Here is a 20,462-nt window from a genome sequence, read left to right as displayed (position 1 = left end):
ACTCTGTTGCAGAAGGTAGTTTGTGTTTTTTGCTATTCATTGTGGGGGTGGCAGGCCTTAAAAGTCGTAAACAGTTCCTCTGCACTGGTGGAGGAATGGCAGCACTATTCCCTGATGCAGTAACCTTTTGCCTACCTCTCCACTACTGTAAGGGCATCGTTGAACCGGGCAGCAAAAACATCCCCAATAAAGTACTCGGCTAAACGGCCAACAGCCTGCAGCAGGGAACTAAGGTCTCGTAGGGAGCAGTGCAAGCGTCGGCAGTCATTCTCTGCAGTGATATTCAGCCTCTGACCTGAAATGACATTGTGGTCCGTTAGCCATAAAGCAAGGCAAGATTCAAGTGTAAACGCTCTTCGGTTTGCTGTTAACCATTGATTAACATTCAGGCAGTTTGGAGTGTCTCCCTCCCTCTCTCTCCCCCTCAAATATTATAAAATTAAAGCACAAAGCACATGTAACCTATATCTGTAATAAATACAGCTCTTTCAGATGAGAAACCCAATTATGTAACTACAGGAAATGCAGACTTTGTGCTAACTTAATTACAAGCAGTCTCTTTAAATTAACTATCCCATGGGTCACAGTTCAGCTCTGAGCACCATACAAATGATGGAAAGAATGAATAAAATAAGTTTAAATGGACGCTGTCAAATATAGTTTTTGCAGATAGATTTAAGTTCTCACTGCCCATCATTGTAATTCTCTTTAAAGAAGACTGAAAATAAAGTTCCCCAGCCATTTTGCTTTGTTTGGATGAAAGTGTAGCTAACAGAAGTCTTTTTTTGGTTACTGTTTGACATGAAAAAAAATGAAGATCCCAGCTCTGGGAATAAGGTTGCTAGTTTGGCTCCCTCTGCTGTTTGTCTGTATAGCAACAGAGTACAAAAATTCCTAGAAAAACAACAACAAAACCACATTTGTAACCTGGGTGAATTAAATTCAGAGGCAAACACAATGTGTGGCTAACTATCTACAGTCACAGCACCCAGATACATGCAACATACTGAATCCTGGAATTTTGTTTTCATAGACTAGGCTATAACACGATATGGATAACGTAGATGTTTATTTCTATTTTTCCAGTAGTACAGTGTCACCTAGCATGGGACACTCTGCTGGAAAATACATATTATAATGCACAGGCCTAAGGACAATGAGGACAGCTGAAGAATTTTCCTTGCTTTCCTTTCAATTGTTCAGACAACAATTGAACATTAAAACAACGTATTTTTTCACTCATGCCAATTTAGTCTCAGCACTGATGTTGAAATGTAGGAGCTATTTCCATCAAGATTGCAAGATGTGAAACTGCTAAAACAGGCACTTTATAGTATGATCCTGAAGCTGTACTTGAGTCTAAGCTGTCTGCTCTGATCCATGCCCTTCTTAGATGAAAAGCCAGTTCCTGAACCAACTTCTGTTATACACCCTTGTCTATAAGCCTTCCATGAACATGTGTAGTGACAGTTCTAGGTCGGAAGAGGCCATAAACCTGGGTGCAGAACATAATCCACAAATTGCTAATATCTGGCATGGTAAGCTTCTGGAGCCTTGTCTGTGCAATAAATCACTGTACTCTACTGACCCACTGGGGCAGCCAGAGTACCAGAAAAAAAATACTTGGGAGCCAGGGCCAGAATTGTAACAGTTAAACAGCTTAGAAGTAATGAAGCTTTCCATCAGCATACACTGCAGTGATTTAGTGCATTTAAAATGCGCATATTTTAATATATTAGGTGGTTTGTGTTCAACTTCTCTAAGTGATGATGTGGATAACATGAACGTCTTGTGATATTTAGCATACAGCAGATTTTTCTAACAGCCATGTCAGAAGGCTTAATGAAGTGATACATTCTAAAGGGTTAAAAACATGTGTCTAGCTAGTATAAATTGTACACCCCCCAATTAAATCTCTCAACCAGTTAATATCCCCCACCCACCCACCCTTTCCTCAGCTGTCAAACAGCTAGCCCACAAGGCGAGCCAACAGCCTGAAAGAGGGTCCTGTTTCTCTCTTCGGGATTAAACTCTTTTGGTAGGTTGGGAATAGTTTTATTCCTTCTTCCCACCAAGACACACAGGCTCTTGGAATGGCAGTTAGCAGAGAGTCACAAACTAGCCTAAATGCCACTGTCTCCTTGATCTTCTCATTCAAGTATTCTCAACTAATTTTCATTTAATCCTAAACAAAAATGCTTCCACATTCTGAGAGCTTGATTCTGAGTTTAAGCCCAAACCAAATTAAAACGAGCCCTTTCTGAATGGAGTTTCCAGTGGAAAAGCTGACAGTCATTTACCTATATCAACCATGCTACATCTCTGTGCTCCCCACCAGTCTTCCTGTTTCAAGTACCAGAATCCATGAGAAAACATATCAATATAAACCATATTTCTAACCAGAAAGCAGATTCCTCAGAGAACAAACACCAAACTCATATTTCTGAATGCTGAGCCCTTATGCAGTGTGTGTAAGCATCCAGGTGTGAAGAATTTTAGGGTTAACCTCTAGAATATTGATGCTGAAGTAGTAATGGACAGTTTGACAGCAAGCAAGAGCTTAATGCATGAATACAACATTTTTACAGCTAAGTAAGTGTATAAAGAACTCAGAAATGTAACACTGGAGAGTGGTATTACCTGTCCCTGAAGTGACCACAAACTGCTGTAGTCCCAGGTATACTTCCAAGTTATCCTGCAGAACTGGGAACTGGGAAAAAAAGGGACACAACACAAAGGTGTGATTTTAATGTTAAAGCAGAGAGACTTAATGCTTCTCCATTCAATTAATTTGGGCCAGAGGACAATTACTTCCAATTTTCTCCTCCTTCTCCCCATAATTAGTCTTACAAAAGGAATTTGGAAGAAGGGAAGGATTGTAGGTTCTGGAGGATTTGATGCCCTACGCTTTTCTATTCTAGACAGCTAGCATCAAAACCAGAAAGTCCCTGTGTTAGAGAAATTCCTCAAGTAACAGCTGTCCTTTCCACATCAACACTGGTAGTCAATGCTGACATGACTGGCTACCTGAGAAGAGCAGTGGTGGTGCAGTACACCATGTTGCTAGTCATTACTGAAATGCACATGCAGCCCTGCACGGGACCCTGGGTGAAAAGAAGGTGGGGTTGCAGATCAGGATTGAGGTGCACATGCAGGGATGGGTGTGGAAAGCTTGCATTGCACCATCTACATCAGCTTGTCCTCTTTAAAACGGTTAAAAATGCCACCCCCAATATCTTCCACTGGAGAGAGAGGGAAAAAAAAGGTGGAGTCCAAGCGTTTTCAGTCCTTCCTTGATGCAGCATATGGGGGAATGTTGCAGCCACTCTGCTAACAAGCTGCTAACTATAACACAAGTGGATGGATACCCACAAAGAAAGGAACCAAGGGAATGAACATCCTGTGTAAGAGGCTATCTCCGAGGCCAAGTATTCAGAGCATTGAACTCCCCCATAACACAAAAGTCACTGGCAAGCTGCATTACCAATTACTAGGAACACTAACTTGCCAACGTGAAGGGAGATGCTACACACAAAACAGAGTGTAGGAAATATCTTGGCTGGTTCCCCAACAGACCATGTTACTCTAGAAGTGCATACTGTAGGGTATTCACATTTCTAGTGGCTAAGTCAACCCTAGTGTATTCAGTTGGAACTCAAGATCTAGCTTTTCTAACAGATATATCCGGGAAGGGGGGGAGAGAGAGGCCCTTTTCCATTCCTTTTAACCTGGAATAATTCTCCTCCGATTCCTACAAGCAAGGACAGAGGTTTACGAACAAGAACTTTCTCCTGCTTTGAATGCAGTCAAAAGTACACATGGCTAAGGCTGCAAGTCTGTCACGGATTCAGTGATTTATGGGACCTCTGTGACTTCTGCAGCCACCAGTGCGACTGACCCCAGGGCTACCCAAGCCAGCCACATTGGCCATTGCTGGGGCAGTCTTGGGCTACTGTCCCCCCCCCCCCCCCCCAGCCCTACCCTCAGCGATGGTCCCGGGCCACCCTCTGCCCCAGAGCATCAGCAGTTCCCTGGTCCGCCCCCTGCTCCTCCTCCAAAGCGTCCCTGGTACCCTCCCTCTAGAACACCCCCAGCACCCCACCTCCAGAGCACCCAAGATTTAGCCAGGGGGTATATAGTACAAGTCATGGACAGGTCACAGGCCATGAATTTTTGTTTACTGCCCTTGACCTGTCCACGACTTTTACCAAAAATACCCATGACTAAATCTTAGCCTTATGCATGGCTTATGCTAATATATAATAATAATATAATATTATAATAGTTTTAGCAGCTTAACTCTTGGGACTTTATTGGCACTTCTCTTCTCTACACAAACCTAGATATCCCCTCTGCTGAAGTGTGGTCATTCACTCCCCAGTGCCAGACACCACATGCAGAACGTCCAACAGATTAGAGACACGATGTACAGTCACTCAGTTTATTCTAAAGCAGTGGTTCCCAAACTTTAACAACCTGTGAACCCCTTTCACTAATATGTCAAGCCTCTTGAACCCCCTCCTAAAAATGAATATTTCCAGGGATTTTCTCCTTTACCGGAGTATAAATTATAAAAGCAGTGATCTTGGAAATATAAAATTTATTTTTATATCATGCTTATTACACACTATTTATTATTAATTATTATTCATCATTATAGTATTTTTATTACATTATGAAAACGGCAACACTGTTCCAAGATCTCACTTTCATAGCTTGTATCACCTTTGAATAAGCCTGTTATAAGACAAGCCTCCTGTGTTTCATCAAGGAGTATCAGATGTGAAACAGCATGAAGGTATTTAAGAAGCCAACTCAAAAGAGTTCCTCCTACATACGCATTCAGGTCTTGAGCAGTCCAGGCACACAACACACGTTACTACAAAGCTTAAACTTGTTTTTCATAATAATTTTAAAAACAATACTAGCTGCCTATTTAATTTTAAAAACAGCAAAAAATATCCACCTCCTTTTCCATTTCTTATAAGGAGCCTTGAAGTTTAATTCTCCTCAGTGTGATAGATATGCTTGCTTTGATCTGCTTAGCTCTTGAAGTCCAGGGGCTCTGGGCTGCTGGTCCCATGCTCCCTAGGGACAACTCTGTCCACCCTTAGGGAACTTTTTCCCAAGAACCCCCTGTAACATTTCGCGAACCCCAGTTTGGGAACCATTGTTCTAGAATCAATTTCACTTACTGATTTGTGGTCTAAAGGCTGGTCACATGTTACAAGAGCATTTCACAGACTACTGTAACATGCGTATGAGACTCATTAAGTGTTTCTTGGTGTTATCTAATGTCCTAGAATGAACTGAGCAGGGCTCTAAGGAAAGATACTTGATACTGAAACAGGAGCTCCTATGAAGGAACACAGCCACACGGTTAGAACTTTTTTTAAAAGTCCAATATTAACAACACAGAGAAAGGTTTTTTAAAACCATGTGTTCCTCACCAAATGCTGTTTGCTTTCTGCATTTCACCCTGCGCTTACAGGGAAAGGAAACGAAGCCCTTTCACTTTTGTTTGTATTAAGGTTCACTAGCTGACTCATGCATTAACAATGTGCTGCAAACACTGCAGGGGAACATTTCTTTTCATACAAACAATTTTTCATTGGAATTAAACAGAAATCTTTCCATGACTTTTTAGCACTAGTCTTAGAAAAGATTTTCACAAACATGCTTTTGGTATTTGACAATGTCCCTTTAGATGAAATACCAGTATGTGCAACGATAAGACAAAGCAAGTGAGCTTCAGGCTCTTCTCCCAAACACAAGTTTTCTGCGTTGCACGGAATGTGTTCCATGCCTTCAGATGTGTAGTCAGCTCCATGACATAGCAAAGTAGAATAATGACACATTCTCAGGTGATCCTAGTGAGTTCAGACACCTTTTCTTCCCATCCAGAAAGAGCACTGAACAATACTAATTGTTACACTTCTGAACCCAATAGTTTCATTCTCCAAGATTAGCAGCTTGAGAACCACTCTAACTGATTTTCTCCCACACAGCTACAAGAAAAGGCTATTTCACAGCACTGCCATCTTAATAAAGACCAAGATAGCGACATTGTCACAGACGGAGAAGACAAATTTTCAGTAGGGCTGTCAAGTGATTAAAAGAATTAATCACGATTAATCACATTGTTAAACAATAATGGAATACCATTTATTTAAATATTTTTGGATATTTTCTACATTTTCAAAACATTCTTGATTTCAATTATAACAGAATACAAAGTGTACAGTGCTCACTTTATATTTTTGATTACAAATATTTGCACTAAAAACAAAATAGTATTTCTCAATTCACTTCATACAAGTATTGTAGTGCAATCTCGATCATGAAAGTTGAACGTACAAATGTAAACTTATGTACAAAAAATAACTGCATTGAAAAATAAAACAATGTAAAACTTTAGAGCCTACAAGTCCACTCGGTCCTACTTCAGCCAACCCCTCAGACAAACAAACTTGGTTACAATTTGCAGGAGATAATGCTGCCTGCTTGTTGTTTACCATGTCACCTGAAAGTGAGAACAGTCGTTTGCATGGCACTGTTTTAGCCAGCATCACAAGATATTTAAATGCTAGATGTGCTAAAGAGTCATATATCCCTTCATGCTTCAGCCACCTTTCCAGGAAACATGCGTCCATGCTGATGACAGATTCTACTCGATAACAATCCAAAGCAGTGCAGACCAACGTATGTTCATTTTCATTATCTGAGTCCGATACCACCAGCAGAAGGTTGATTTTCTTTTTTGGTGGTTTGGGTTCTGTAGTTTTTGCATCAGAGTGTTGCTCTTTTAAGACTTCTGAAAGCATGCTCCACACCTCATCCCTCTCAGATTTTGGAAGGCACTTCAGATTCTTCAACCTTGGGTCAAGTGCTCTAGCTATCTTTAGAAATCTCACTTTGGCACCTTCTTTGCATTTTGTCAAATCTTCAGTGAAAGTGTTTTTAAAATGAACAACATGTGCTGGGTCATCATTCGAGACTGCTATAACATGTAATATATGGCAGAAGGCAGGTAAAATAGCAAGGGACATACAGTTCTCCCCCAAGGAGTTCAGTCACAAATTTAATTAACGTATTTTTTTAACAAGCGTCATCAGCATGGAAGCATGTCCTCTGGAATGGTGGCCTAAGCATGAAGGGGCATATGAATGTTTAGCATATCTGGCACATAAATACCTTGCAATGCCAGCTACAAAAGTGCCATGCAAATGCCTGTTCTCACTTTCAAGTGACATTGTATATAAGAAGCAAACAGCAGCAACTCTGTAAATGTAAACAAACTTGTCTGTCTTAGTGATTGGCTGAACAAGTAGGAGGACTGAGTGGACCTGTAGGCTCTAAAGTTTTACTTTTTTTTTTGAGAGCAGTTATGTAACAAAAAACTCTACATTTGTAAGTTGCACTTTCATGATAAAGAGATTGCACTACAGTACTTGTATGAGGTGAATTAAAAAACTATTTCTATTTCTTTTATCATTTTTACAGTGCAAATATTTGTAATAAAAATAATATAAAGTGAGCACTGTGCACATTGTATTCTGTGTTGTATTAGAAATAAGTATATTTGAAAATGTAGAAAAACATCCCAAAATATTTAATAAATTTCAACTGGTATTCTATAGTTTAACAGCGCGATAACTCACATGATTAACTTGAAAAGATTAATCGTGAGTAAACTGCGATTAATTGACAACCCTAATTTTCAGTACTTCTTGCTTCTGCCTCCCTGTGGTTTGCAGAGCCCCATCTCCTATGATCTTCATCTATGTACTGCCATGTATTTTGAGTTAACATTCCACCCTCCTGGGAACATCATCTCACCATTTGCCTTATGTGCAGCACCTCCACCTTATGGAAAGGCCAGGATGAATATGCTGAAGGTCACAGCAGAGTGTGCAGCTCTGTCCCAGTTTTCACCTCTGGACTGATCCAAATTTCAAATGCCCCTGTACATTCAGTGAGTGAGGCACAAAAGTGTGCTCTGGCATGCTCTTCAAGATATGGTAGAAAACTTCTCAAAGCCCAGAAGAAAATCTGAAGCTTTCCCCTTTTAAATTTATGGCCTGGATTTTACCAAGTTTTGAATCCAAAAGCACATCCCTGTGCCTCTTCTCCGTAAGCATTGCACAGCAACCTACCAGTGTTTGTACAACAAAATCTTGAGAGCGGAGATCATGTCATATGGTGTAAAGCTGCTTCATCTCGGCTTCTCAGCAGAATGACTACTTACTAGTGTAGAGAAGGCATGAGTCGGCAGGAGCTCCATGACTTTTGCCACTACTTCTAGGCTCTGGCGTAAGTACCGCTGCCACTCAGTCTGCTGCTGTGTGGAGAAAGAACACCTCTTATTTCCCTCCAAGCGGAAACAGCTGACCTATATTTAACAAGCTGGTAGGCTGTAAGTACTTGAGAAATGATTAACTTGTACCTACCAGGGTTTAGCTTCTGTCTGAACATCTGAGAATTGAAACAATACAGTTTATAGAAGTTTCCTACTTTGTCAGCAATCTGAGCTGGAGTTAAGATTTGCAAGTTTTCATTGACAAATGCTGTTGTTAACTATGCTAAGTAATTGTGCATCCAGGTCATATCACTTTCTGGCCTTCTAGTAATTGGGGTGTCCTTTATTAGTCTGTATGCTCTTATCCTGGAACGCATCAGTGTTTTTCTAGAGCACATTTTCAAACATTGTCTTCCATTTAAACATGCCCTCCCTTGATAAAAGGACCAATATCAAATAACGACTAAGTGTCTGCATGTGTAATATGACAACAGTGTCCCAAATCAAAGAACCAATTTCTGCCTTGGTCTAAAAAAAGGGTGTATTTTAAAAACACAGAGGAACTAAACCCAACTCCTACAAACAATGGTTATTGCAGAAGTATACATAAGATCAGTTTCTCTATAGCAAAATAGACTGACTGTACTCTAACAGCCTGGTTTCCCTCTGCGACAAGCCCACAATTTGTTTTACTTTTCACAGCCTGTCAAGGTTCCTCCCCCACTCTGAACGCTAGGGTACAGATGTGGGGACCTGCATGAAAACCTCCTAAGCTTATCTTTACCAGTTTAGGTCAAAACTTCCCCAAGGTACAAAATATTCCACCCTTTGTCCTTGGATTGGCCGCTACCACCACCAAACAAATACTGGTTACTGGGGAAGAGCTGTTTGGAAATGTCTTTCCCCCCAAATACTTCCCAAAACCTTGCACCCCACTTCCTGGACAAGGTTTGATAAAAAGCCTCACCAATTTGCCTAGGTGACTACAGCCCCAGACCCTTGGATCTTAAGAACAATGAACAATCCTCCCAACACTTGCACCCCCCCCTTTCCTGGGAAATGTTGGATAAAAAGCCTCACCAATTTGCATAGGTGACCACAGACCCAAACCCTTGGATCTGAGAACAATGAAAAAGCATTCAGTTTTCTTACAAGATGACTTTTAATAGAAATAGGAGTAAATAGAAATAAAGAAATCCCCTCTGTAAAATCAGGATGGTAGATACCTTAGAGGGTAATTAGATTCAAAACATAGAGAATCCCTCTAGGCAAAACCTTAAGTTACAAAAAAGATACACAGACAGAAATAGTTATTCTATTCAGCACAATTATTTTCTCAGCCATTTAAAGAAATCATAATCTAACACATACCTAGCTAGATTACTTACTAAAAGTTCTAAGACTCCATTCCTGGTCTATCCCCAGCAAAAGCAGCATATAGACAGACAGAGACCCTTTGTTTCTCTCCCTCCTTCCAGCTTTTGAAAGTATCTTGTCTCCTCATTGGTCATTTTGGTCAGGTGCCAGCGAGGTTACCTTTAGCTTCTTAACCCTTTACAGGTGAGAGGAGTTTTCCTCTGGCCAGGAGGGATTTTAAAGGGGTTTACCCTTCCCTTTGTATTTATGACATAGCCTCTTTACCCAACCCAGCCATATCATTAAGGACCAGCTTACTCATCACTCTAAATCATCATCTAGACTCACTACAGCTACCACGTCACTTCAGAGAAGAAAAACCATATGCAAATGACAGGTTTCAGAGTAACAGCTGTGTTAGTCTGTATTCGCAAAAAGAAAAGGAGTACTTGTGGCACCTTACAGACTAACCAATTTATTTGAGCATAAGCTTTTGTGAGCTACAGCTTAGTCTCTAAGGTGCCACAAGTACTCCTTTTCATATGCAAATGGAAAGAGTAGAGTTCAAATGGCTCTTAAATTAAAGCTGATTTTTTTCTGTTTCCTTTTATCTGCTGCACTATAATGGAAATTCTCTGCCTCCACTGTAGGCTAAAAACAGTCAGGCAGGACAGCAACACAAAGTCCATTAGTGAAAACATTTCATCCTTCTTTCAACCTCAAAACCCACACAGCACTGTTGCTTCATGCACATAACAGCTGCCTAGAACTGAATATACTTCTGCACGTAAAATCTAGGTTCAGAGAGGCTAAGTGGGGAATCATAGCGCTGCTGATCCCTTAATGCTCTTGATTTGGAATGGTTGGGATGCTGACAAGTTGCTTAGACACATGTATTATCCCAGCAGCACTGAAACTGTTGATACAGGTTTCAGAGTAGCAGCCATGTTAGTCTGTATTCCCAAAAAGAAAAGGAGTACTTGCGGCACCTTAGACACTAACCAATTTATTTGAGCATAAGCTTTCGTGAGTTACAACTCAGTTCATCGGAGCTGTAGCTCACGAAAGCTTATGCTCAAATAAATTGGTTAGTCTCTAAGGTGCCGCAAGTACTCCTTTTCTTGTTAAGATACAAGAGATGTCAGCAAGAGGTGAAAATTACTAGGGTGAAATAGTGGTCTAGCCTGTATGTTGAAAAAGTGACCAGATCCTGGAAGGTTTCAGAGGAACAGCCGTGTTAGTCTGTATTCGCAAAAAGAAAAGGAGTACTTGTGGCACCTTAGAGACTAACCAATTTATTTGAACATAAGCTTATGTGAGCTACAGCTCACTTCATCGGATGCCTTCAGTGGAAAATACAGAAGATGTTTTTATACACACAAATCATGAAAAAACGGGTGTTAATCACTACAAAAGGTTTTCTCTCCCCCGACCCCACTCTCCTGTTGGTAATAGCTGATCTAAAGTGATCACTCTCCTTACAATGTGTATGATAATCAAGGTGGGACATTTCCAGCACAAATCCAGGGTTTAACAAGAATGTCTGAGGAACAGTGACTGATTAAGATGCAGGATTGCAAACCCCGAGCACTTGAAAAATCATGAGTTGGGTTAAAAAAACCCTACAAGATTTTTTAAAAAGTCACCTACTACAGGACAGGCCTAACAAAGAAAATAACAGAACGCCACTAGCCGTCACCTTCAGCCCCCAACTAAAACCCCTCCAATGCATTATCAGGGACCTACAACCTATCCTGAAGGATGACCCAACTCTCTCACAAATCTTGGGAGACAGGCCAGTCCTTGCCTACAGACAGCCCCCCAACCTGAAGCGAATACTCACCAGCAACCACATACCACACAACAGAACCACTAACCCAGGAACCTATTCTTGCAACAAAGCCCGTTGCCAACTGTGCCCACATATCTATTCAGGGGACACCATCACAGGGCCTAATAACATCAGCCACACTATCAGAGGCTCGTTCACCTGCACATCCACCAATGTGATATATGCCATCATGTGCCAGCAATGCCCCTCTGCCATGTACATTGGTCAAACTGGACAGTCTCTACGTGAAAGAATAAATGGACACAAATCAGATGTCAAGAATTATAACATTCATAAACCAGTCGGAGAACACTTCAATCTCCCTGGTCACGCGATTACAGACATGAAAGTTGCGATATTACAACAGAAAAACTTAAAATCCAGACTCCAGCGAGAGACTGCTGAATTGGAATTCATTTGCAAATTGGATACAATTAACTTAGGCTTGAATAGACACTGGGAGTGGCTAAGTCATTATGCAAGGTAACCTATTTCCCCTTGTTTTCCTAACCCCCCCCCCCCCCCCTTCCTCAGACGTTCTTGTTAAACCCTGGATTTGTGCTGGAAATGGCCCACCATGATCATCATACACATTGTAAGGAGAGTGATCACTTTACATAAGCTATTACCAGCAGAAGAGTGGGGTGGGGGGAGAGAAAACCTTTTGTAGTGATTAACACCCATTTTTTCATGATTTGTGTGTATAAAAACATCTTCTGTATTTTCCACAGTATGCATCCGATGAAGTGAGCTATAGCTCACAAAAGCTTATGCTCAAATAAATTGGTTAGTCTGTAAGGTGCCACAAGTAGATCCTGGAAGGAAGTTTCAGAGGTACTCAGTACAACCCAGCAGTTTAGTGTCTAGGCATGCAGTTTTCCTACCAAGTCTCAGTTTCTTACATCGTCATCTAGAGTCTCGTCATCCAGTTCCTCCAATTGTGCCTGGTTGTACCTGAATTGTATTCGATTCAAAACCTCTGTGAGCAGTAGAACCAAAGCGTCTTCGTACCTGCCACAAGAAAAAGCACAAGACTGAGGAAAGGGAATTCTAGCAGAATACTCTTGCGAACCCTCACCCCCTTCCAGTGAGGAGCAGTGGTAGGTCCTGTATCAGCTTAGGGCAAACTTTTGCATCTCAGGACCTACAACGCTGCCTTACAGACTTGTTTGCTGGGGAGAAACCAGACAGCCACAGCAGTGTTAAATTGTAAACAGGTTTTCTAAACGGAAATATGTGCCATAGGACGATGCAGAGAAACTGCACTAAGAACCAGTAACCCACTCAACTTTGAAAGCTAGACAGGAAACTAACAGCAATAGAGGGAGCTGAAGAGAAAGAAGATCTGTAAGACAGCGAAGCACGACAGGACAGGCTTTAAATGAATGGTCTCCTTTTGAAAGGACTTGCTACTAATTGTGTGGCTCCTGCTTGCTAGTAGCCATTTAACTGTGCCTCTTTCAAGGAGTGGACAGTGCTTTTAAATCATAGAAGATTAGCGCTGGAAGAGACCTCAGGAGGTTATCTAGTCCAACCCCCTGCTCAAAGCAGGACCAACACCAACTAAATCATCCCAGGCAAGGTTTTGTCAAGCCGGGTCTTAAAAACCTCTAACAATGGAGATTCTACCACCTCCCTACGTAGCCCATTCCAGTGCTTCACCACCCTCCTAGTGAAATATCGAATATCCAGCGTAGGTCTAATATCCAACGTAGACCTGCAGAGATGGGTTATAACCAATGATCAAGTTCTGCTTCTTGTTACTAAAAAGCCAAGCAGAGATGCCAACCACAGTTATCAAAATCCTATAATACAGATAGGCAACCAATTAAATAAACTTCAAAACTGCAACACCACTTGCTCTGACTACATTATTCTGATTAACCTTTGTCCAAGGGAGAGAACAACTTGTATAAACGGGTGGGGTGGGAAAACCAATCCTCAAGTCTTAGCTATACAGCAAAGGTTCAGATCATTAGAAGGATTGTGGGCCAGGTAGTAACGGTTTAAACTAGAAGGTCATCCCCAGAGTACTTATGTCTTCCAGTGCCTTCACATGGTTTAGGCTAAGATTTTCAAACCCGTAAGTGCCTATCTTTACGCATCTAAATAAGTGGCCTGATTTTCTTAAGTGCTTAGTGCCTTGTAGCTCCCACTGATGTTGGACTTGTTTTGCTGTTTTGAAGTTGACCAGTTATTGTCATGATAATTCTTTCACCCCTACTATAGCACTACTGCCAGCAACAGATTTGATTTACTCTCAAGGTATTTGCAATGTAGCATACAAAAGTCAAAAGAGTTTTTTCCCCACACAATCAACCATGAGTAATGCCAAATTGCAAAATCAACACAGAACAGCCCCGGGCTTGAACACAGCCAGCAGCCACCAGCAGGGACACAGGACTGTCAAGTTGCTCTGGAGACCCAACGTTTCCTACCATCCTTTTAGAAAACAACTGCTTTGAAGAATGTCTCAGGTCATGTCTTTCTCCATGAAAGAGCAGGCTGGAAAGCTAGGAATTTCTCTATACTAGTAACAAGAAGAATCAGAGCATAGTGCAATATAAGGGACAGTCCAGCCAACTGTGCCCCTAACGGAGCAGCCAGATGTTTTCACTGAAGGATTACTATACTACTCGCGTGTTACTGAAAAAAATGATGTAAAGTTGGATTTGGTAATTTGTATGTTATGCTACTGGATAAAATGTAAAATTCATAAACCACAGGGAACAGGAAGTTTCACATGCTGTTCCTGTGGTGTAACCACACCTACATCATCAAATTAAGACACAAACACTTCTACAACAGTCTGCCTATTTGATAGAGCCATAGAAGCTTTAGCTAAAAACAGGCGCCTTTGCAGAAAGAGCAATACAAGTTTAGGCAGCTCATAGCATTTCTGATCATCAAAGAAAGATACTCTATCTCCAACAAAAAAAGCTAATATTGTTCTGATTTTTTCCTATATCACAAAAAATGAATATATATAACTAGGCAAGGCATGTGACCATGATCACTGTGGGAAAAGAGGGAGAAGAGTGAAAATTCGGCATAATTGTGTGCAGCTTGGTGAACAGTTTATTGAGACTGGACTAGCAAGCTCTCACATCTGAACGCATCTGAAAAATCCAATAAAGCAACTCCCAGGGCTGAACAGACACGGGCTGGTTGGGTTAGCTAGCTTTGCACTTGTTCCTGTCTGAATGTCAGAATGTCTTTTTTGGCAACACATCAGTTATTTATATTTAGCATGCTCACTGGGAAAAGACTGTTACCTATCTTTTTGTAACGGTTGTTCTTCGAGATGTGTTATTCACATCCATTCCAATTAGGTGTGCATGCATCGCATGCATGGATGTCGGAAACTTTTTCCCTTAGCAGCTCCGATCGGGACGGCAGGGGAGTCCCTAGAGTGGCACCCTCATGGCAGTGTATATATTACCCTGCCGGCCTGACCCCACTTCAGTTCCTTCTTGCCGTTGACTCCGATGGAGGGGAAGGGGGAGGTGGGTATTATAATGGACATGAACACCACATCTCGAAGAACAAGTCACAAAAATGTAGGTAACCGTCTTTTCTTCTTCTTCGAGTGATTGTTCATGTCCATTCCAATTAGGTGACTTCCAAGCTTACCATTGGAGGAGGGTAGGAGTCATGGAACGATTGACTGAAGAACAGCTCTGCCGACTGCCGCATCATCTCTGGCCTGTTGGTTAACAGCATAGTGGGCTGTAAACATGTGCACTGAAGACCAGGTGGCTGCTTTACAAATCTCATGGATAGGGACCTGAGCCAGAAAGGCTGTCGAAAATGCTTGTGCTCTGGTTGAATGGGCTGTAATTGCTGAGGCTGGGACCTTGGCCAACTCATAGCACATGCAAATGCAGTCTGCGATCCAGGACGATATGCACTGCACAGAGACAGGAAGACCCTTTATTCTGTCAGCTATGGCAATGAACAATTGGGTCGACTTGCAGAAAGGTTTTGTTCGCTCTATGTAGAACACCAGGGCCCTCTGGATATCCAGTGTGTGTAGGCTGTGGTGTCTCGGACTCTTGTGGGGTTTTGGAAAGAACACCAGTAAGCAAATGTCCTGACCCATGTGGAATTAGAAGACCACCTTGGGGAGAAATTTAGGATGTGGTCTAAGCTGCACATTGTCCCCATGAAACACTGTGTAAGGCGGTTCAGTGGTGAGGGCTCTCAGCTTGGACACCCTCCTTGCCAATGTAATGGCCATCAGGAACACCACCTTCCAAGAAAGGTAGAGGAGGGAGCAAGTGACCAGGGGCTCAAATGGTGGGCTCATGAGTTTGGAGAGGACAAAGTTTAGTTTCCAGGTTGGGATAGGTGGGCAAGAAATACGGGAACAACCTCTCCAGACCTTTGAGGAATCGCCCCACCATGGGATTAAAAAATACCGAGCACCCAGACTCCCCTGGTTGGAAAGGTGAAATGGCTGCCAGGTGTACTCTGATGGAGGAAGGGGATAGATCCGGATGCTTAAGGTATAGGAGATATTCTAGAATAACTGGGATGGTAGCCTGGAGTGGCTGAAGATGCTTTGGTTCATACCAACAGGAAAACCTTTTCCATTTCGCGAGGTAGGTAGCCCTAGTGGAAGGTTTCCTACTGCTGAGGAGAACCTGTCTCACCGACAAAGCACTGGCTCTCCATGGAATTTAGCAGCAGAGCTTTCACGCCATGAGATGCAGAGATTGCAGGTTCGGGTGAAGGAGGCGCCCATGGTCCTGCGTGATCAGATCTCAGTGGAGGGGCAGGGCAATCGGGGCGTCTACGGACAGCTCTAATAGGGTTGTATACCAATGCTGTTGGGGCCAAGACTGATTACCGTCGCCCTGTCTCTGCGAATTTTGAGGAGGACCCGGTGGACAAGCGGGATAGGAGGGAAGGCATACCCCGCCCCATGGTATTAACCCCACTTCTGGGAGACTGACTGTCTGATGTCCGACCTGATTGACGACTCGTGCATGTGGTAAGACCTGCTGAGGCAATCCGCAAGCTCGTTCTGCACTCCTGGAAGGTAGGATACTTCGAGCTGAATGGATCGGGCTATACAGAAGTCCCAGAGAAGAAGAGCCTCGCGGCAAAGAGATGAGGAGCGGGCTCCGTCTTGTTTGTTTATATAGAACATGGCAGTGGTGTTGTCTGTCAGGACTGTCATGCTGTGACCTTGTAATGTGGCGTGAAAGTTTGGCAGGCTAGACGAACCTGAGCTCCTTCAGGTTGATATGGAGAGGTATCTCGACCCTCGACCACAAGCCTGGTGTCCTCAGGTCCTCTATGTGTGTGCCCCAGCCCAGATCTGATGCGTCTGTTACGAACTTCAGAGAAGGTTGGGGCTTGGCGAAGGGGACCCCTGCACAGACCACTGGTTGATCCAGCCACCAGCGCAAGGATTGTAGCACTTGTGCCAGGATAGTCACCACGAGGTCCAGGGGGTCTCTGTACGGATGGTAAGACAGTGCGAGCCACGCTTGCAAGGGTCTGAGTGACAGTCGGGCATGCTTGACCACATATGTGCATGCTGCCATATGTCCTATTAGCTATAGGCAACACCTGACTATGGTAGTGGGATACCGAAGCACTGAATTTACAATCTGCTCTATGGCTTGGCATCTGGGCCCTGGAAGGCTCGCTTTTGCCTGTACCGAGTCCAGGACTACCCCTATAAACTCTAACCTTTGGGTGGGTATGAGAGAAGATTTGGGCACATTGAGGAGGAGCCCCAGTCTGCGAAACGTGTCCATGACCATCGTCACGTGGGGCTGGACCTCATCCCTGGAACGACCTGTGAGAAGCCAGTCGTCAGGGTACGGGTACACTCGAACCTGCCTTTTCTGCAGGAAGGCTGCCACCACCGACATGCATTTCGTGATGACTCGGGGGGCTGTGTGTCGAACAGGAGAACCGTGAACTGGTAGCGATGTTGGTTTATGACAAACCAGAGGAAGCGTCGGTGTGCTGGATGAATAGCGATATGAAAGTATGCGTCCTTCATGTCAAGGGCAGCGTACCAATCCCCCGGATCCAAAGAGGAAATAACAGTGCTCAGGGAGACCATGCGGAACTGGAGCTTGACCGTAAATTTGTTGTGTCCGCGAAGGTCTAAAATGGGTCGAAGACCCCCCTTTGCCTTGGGGATTAGAAAGTAACGGGAGTAAAACTCTTTTCCCCTTAGCTCCTGCGGAACCTCCTCCTCAGCACCTATCTTGAGGAGCGGACAAACCTCCTGAAGAAGGAGTTGCTCGTGAGAGGGGTCCCTAAAGAGGGACAGGGAAGTTGGGTGGGAGGCAGGGGAGGAGGAAAACCGGAGAGAGTATCCCACCTGTACTGTGTGTTAAGACCCATTGGTCCGATGTTATATGGGACCACGCATGGTAGAAGTGGGATAATCAGTTTAAAACCATGGGGATGGATCTGGGAACTGGGTTGGTACACTGTCCTCAGGCGTGCCTTCAAAACCCTTGCTTGTTTCTGGGTTGGGGCTTATTCTGGTCCTGGTTAGGTGTGTTGCTCTGTCTGTGCCTGTTATTTCTGCCCCGCCTGCGATACGGCTCCTGCCTGGGTCCGGGTTGATATTGCCTCAGCCTCCGCAGCAGAGGCCTGAAGGGCTTTTCTCTGGGTTGCCGGCACATGCATTCCTAGTGACTTCAGGGTGGCCCTAGAATCCTTAAGGCCATGCAGCCTGGAGTCAGTCTGCTCCGAAAAAAGGCCCGAACCCTCAAAAAGAAGGTCTTGGAGGGTATTTTGGACCTCTGGAGGGAGGCCCAATGCCTGGAGCCACGCTGTGCATCGCATGACTATCCCCGAGGCAATGGTTCTGGCTGTAGAGTCCGCTGAATCGAGGGAGGCTTGTAAGGAAGTCTTAGCCATAGCCTTCCCTTCCTCCATTAAAGATGCAAACTCAGAGTGAGAGTCCTGGGGCAGGCGATCCTTAAACTTGGACACTGCCCTCCAAGACAGGTTTCAGAGTAGCAGCCGTATTAGTCTGTATTCGCAAAAAGAAAAGGAGTACTAGTGGCACCTTAGAGACTAACCAATTTATTTGAGCATAAGCTTTCGTGAGCTCATCCGATGAAGTGAGCTGTAGCTCACGAAAGCTTATGCTCAAATAAATTGGTTAGTCTCTAAGGTGCCCCAGTACTCCTTTTCTTTTTGCCCTCCAAGAGTTGAAGTTGTGTCTATTGAGGATAGCCTGCTGGTTGGCTATACGTAGCTAGAGGCCCCCGGAGGAGCAGACCTTTCTACCAAAGAGGTCCAAACGCTTAGCTTCCTTGGCCTTTGAGGCAGAGGCTTGTTGGCCATGTCGTTCCCTTTCGTTGACTGCTGAAATGACTCGGGAACAGGGAGTCGGATGGCAGAACAGGAACTCGTAGCCCTTGGAAGGGGCAAAGTATTTCCTTTCTACCCCCCCTGGCTGTCAGCGTGATGAAGGCCAGGGTCTGCCATACAGTGTGGCAATTCGACTGTATAGTCTTTATGAGAGGGAGCGCGACACTGGAGGGACCATAGGGAGCCAGGATGTCCACCATTGGATCCTCCTGCTCGACTGTTTCTTCCGCCTGAAGGCCCATATTGAGGGCGATGTTGCTGAGCAGCTCCTGGTGAACCCTGTGGTCTACTGGTGACGGTCCTGAGACTGACGTGAGGTGCTGTTGGTTGTCCTCATCTAGACCTTTCTGCATGTCCCCATAGACCTGGGTCACTTCAGGGCCCTGGAGGGCTGACACCTCTCCAGGTGTTGCAGAGCTTGGCGCTGCCTCGGGTATTGGGCCTGGGGGCACTGGCTGCTCTTGTGGGTCCAGGGGTGGCCCAGAGAAAGTGGCCTCCCTTATCCTTGATTGGTGCCTGTGTGGTGACCTGGAATGGCGTCACAGATTGTCCAGACCTAGAGGCTCTGGAGGAGATGCACTGTTGCTGGTGGTAGGCCCATGGGGTCCAGAAGGGCCACTGACCTGGAGGGGGCCATTGTGGCTGCCAGGCTGGTTGGGATTCTCTGCTAGCTATTGCTCTATGTCTACTATAGCTAGAGAGACCGGAATTGGCCTCGGATCCAGAGGATGCTGACTGAGAGGACCACGGCAGTGCTGAATGTTGAGTGGTCGCAGGGTGCCGGGGAGCAGTGCCTGGCTGACCGGGACCGCAAACGGTACCGGGAATCTCGGGATCGGTGTCTCACACTCTGTGCCATCGGTGCTGTACTCCGGTGCAGGGTGACCAATGGTGTCGGGGACCGGCGTGCAGTCGCCACTGGCTGGTTCGCTCCGATGCCGTAACCTTATGCTTGGTTGTAGGTGCCAGGGAATAATAAGACGCCAAACTCAACCGGGAGCGGTGCCATGAGCAGCGCCGAGAAGGTAACCTCAAGTGGCGCACCACTGCCAGCTTCCCTCTGGACGGCACGCTTCTAGGTGGTGCCGAAGGCTTCTCCCTGCATGGGAGGGGGCTTGGCGCCAACAACTCAGTGAGGTCTTTTGCTACCTCAAAAGTGTCAGGTGGGGAGGGGTGTTCGAGGATCTCCTCCAGCCCGATGTCGGCACGGAATCCACAGGGTACCAGACTCAATGGGGCTTGTGGCACCAGAGTCGACGGTGCCAGTTCTTGGCTCGGGTCCGCAATGTGTCTTTGCATGCCGGAAGTATCTTTGAGAGGCTTAGTAGCTCTACGGGGAGAGCGCCCTCTTTCCCCTTGCTTGTGCCGCTTAGTCAGTGCCAGAGAAGTGGATCAATGCTGAAGTTGGTCATCCTGTCTCGGTGCCGATGATTTGCGGTGCCAGTTCACACACGGACACCGGGGCACCTCGTACCGAGGAAGCCAGTGCGTCAGAGGCTGGTGGTTGTAACACGGACTCCATGAGCAACTGCTTAAGGCGAAAGTCTCCTCCTTTCTTGGTGTGCGGCTTAAAGGCCTTGCAGATCTTGCAGTGCTCTGCCTGATGAGACTCTCCGAGAC

At 44.6% G+C, this 20,462-nt stretch overlaps 1 protein-coding gene across 3 annotated transcripts in view; it reads right to left on the bottom strand.

Annotated features, from left to right (window-relative positions):
• Positions 1 to 20,462, bottom strand: part of XPO6 (exportin 6) — a 114,681-nt gene that overhangs the window by 31,626 nt on the left and 62,593 nt on the right. For 2 of the 3 annotated variants that reach the window (XM_048866290.2, XM_048866286.2), the window contains exons 10-13: positions 12,389 to 12,497; positions 8,249 to 8,341; positions 2,641 to 2,710; positions 136 to 295 (exon numbers count right to left, since the gene is read on the bottom strand). In XM_048866290.2, the coding sequence (XP_048722247.1) occupies positions 136 to 295; positions 2,641 to 2,710; positions 8,249 to 8,341; positions 12,389 to 12,497 (432 nt within the window). The remainder of the gene's footprint in view (positions 1 to 135; positions 296 to 2,640; positions 2,711 to 8,248; positions 8,342 to 12,388; positions 12,498 to 20,462) is intronic. The other variant, XM_048866287.2, reaches the window with a different exon arrangement.

The sequence above is a fragment of the Caretta caretta genome, chromosome 10, assembly GCF_965140235.1.
Source record: "Caretta caretta isolate rCarCar2 chromosome 10, rCarCar1.hap1, whole genome shotgun sequence".
Taxonomy (NCBI): domain Eukaryota; kingdom Metazoa; phylum Chordata; order Testudines; family Cheloniidae; genus Caretta; species Caretta caretta.
The sequence above is the reverse complement of the archived record's forward strand: the minus strand, read 5'-3'. Positions and strand labels throughout refer to the sequence as shown.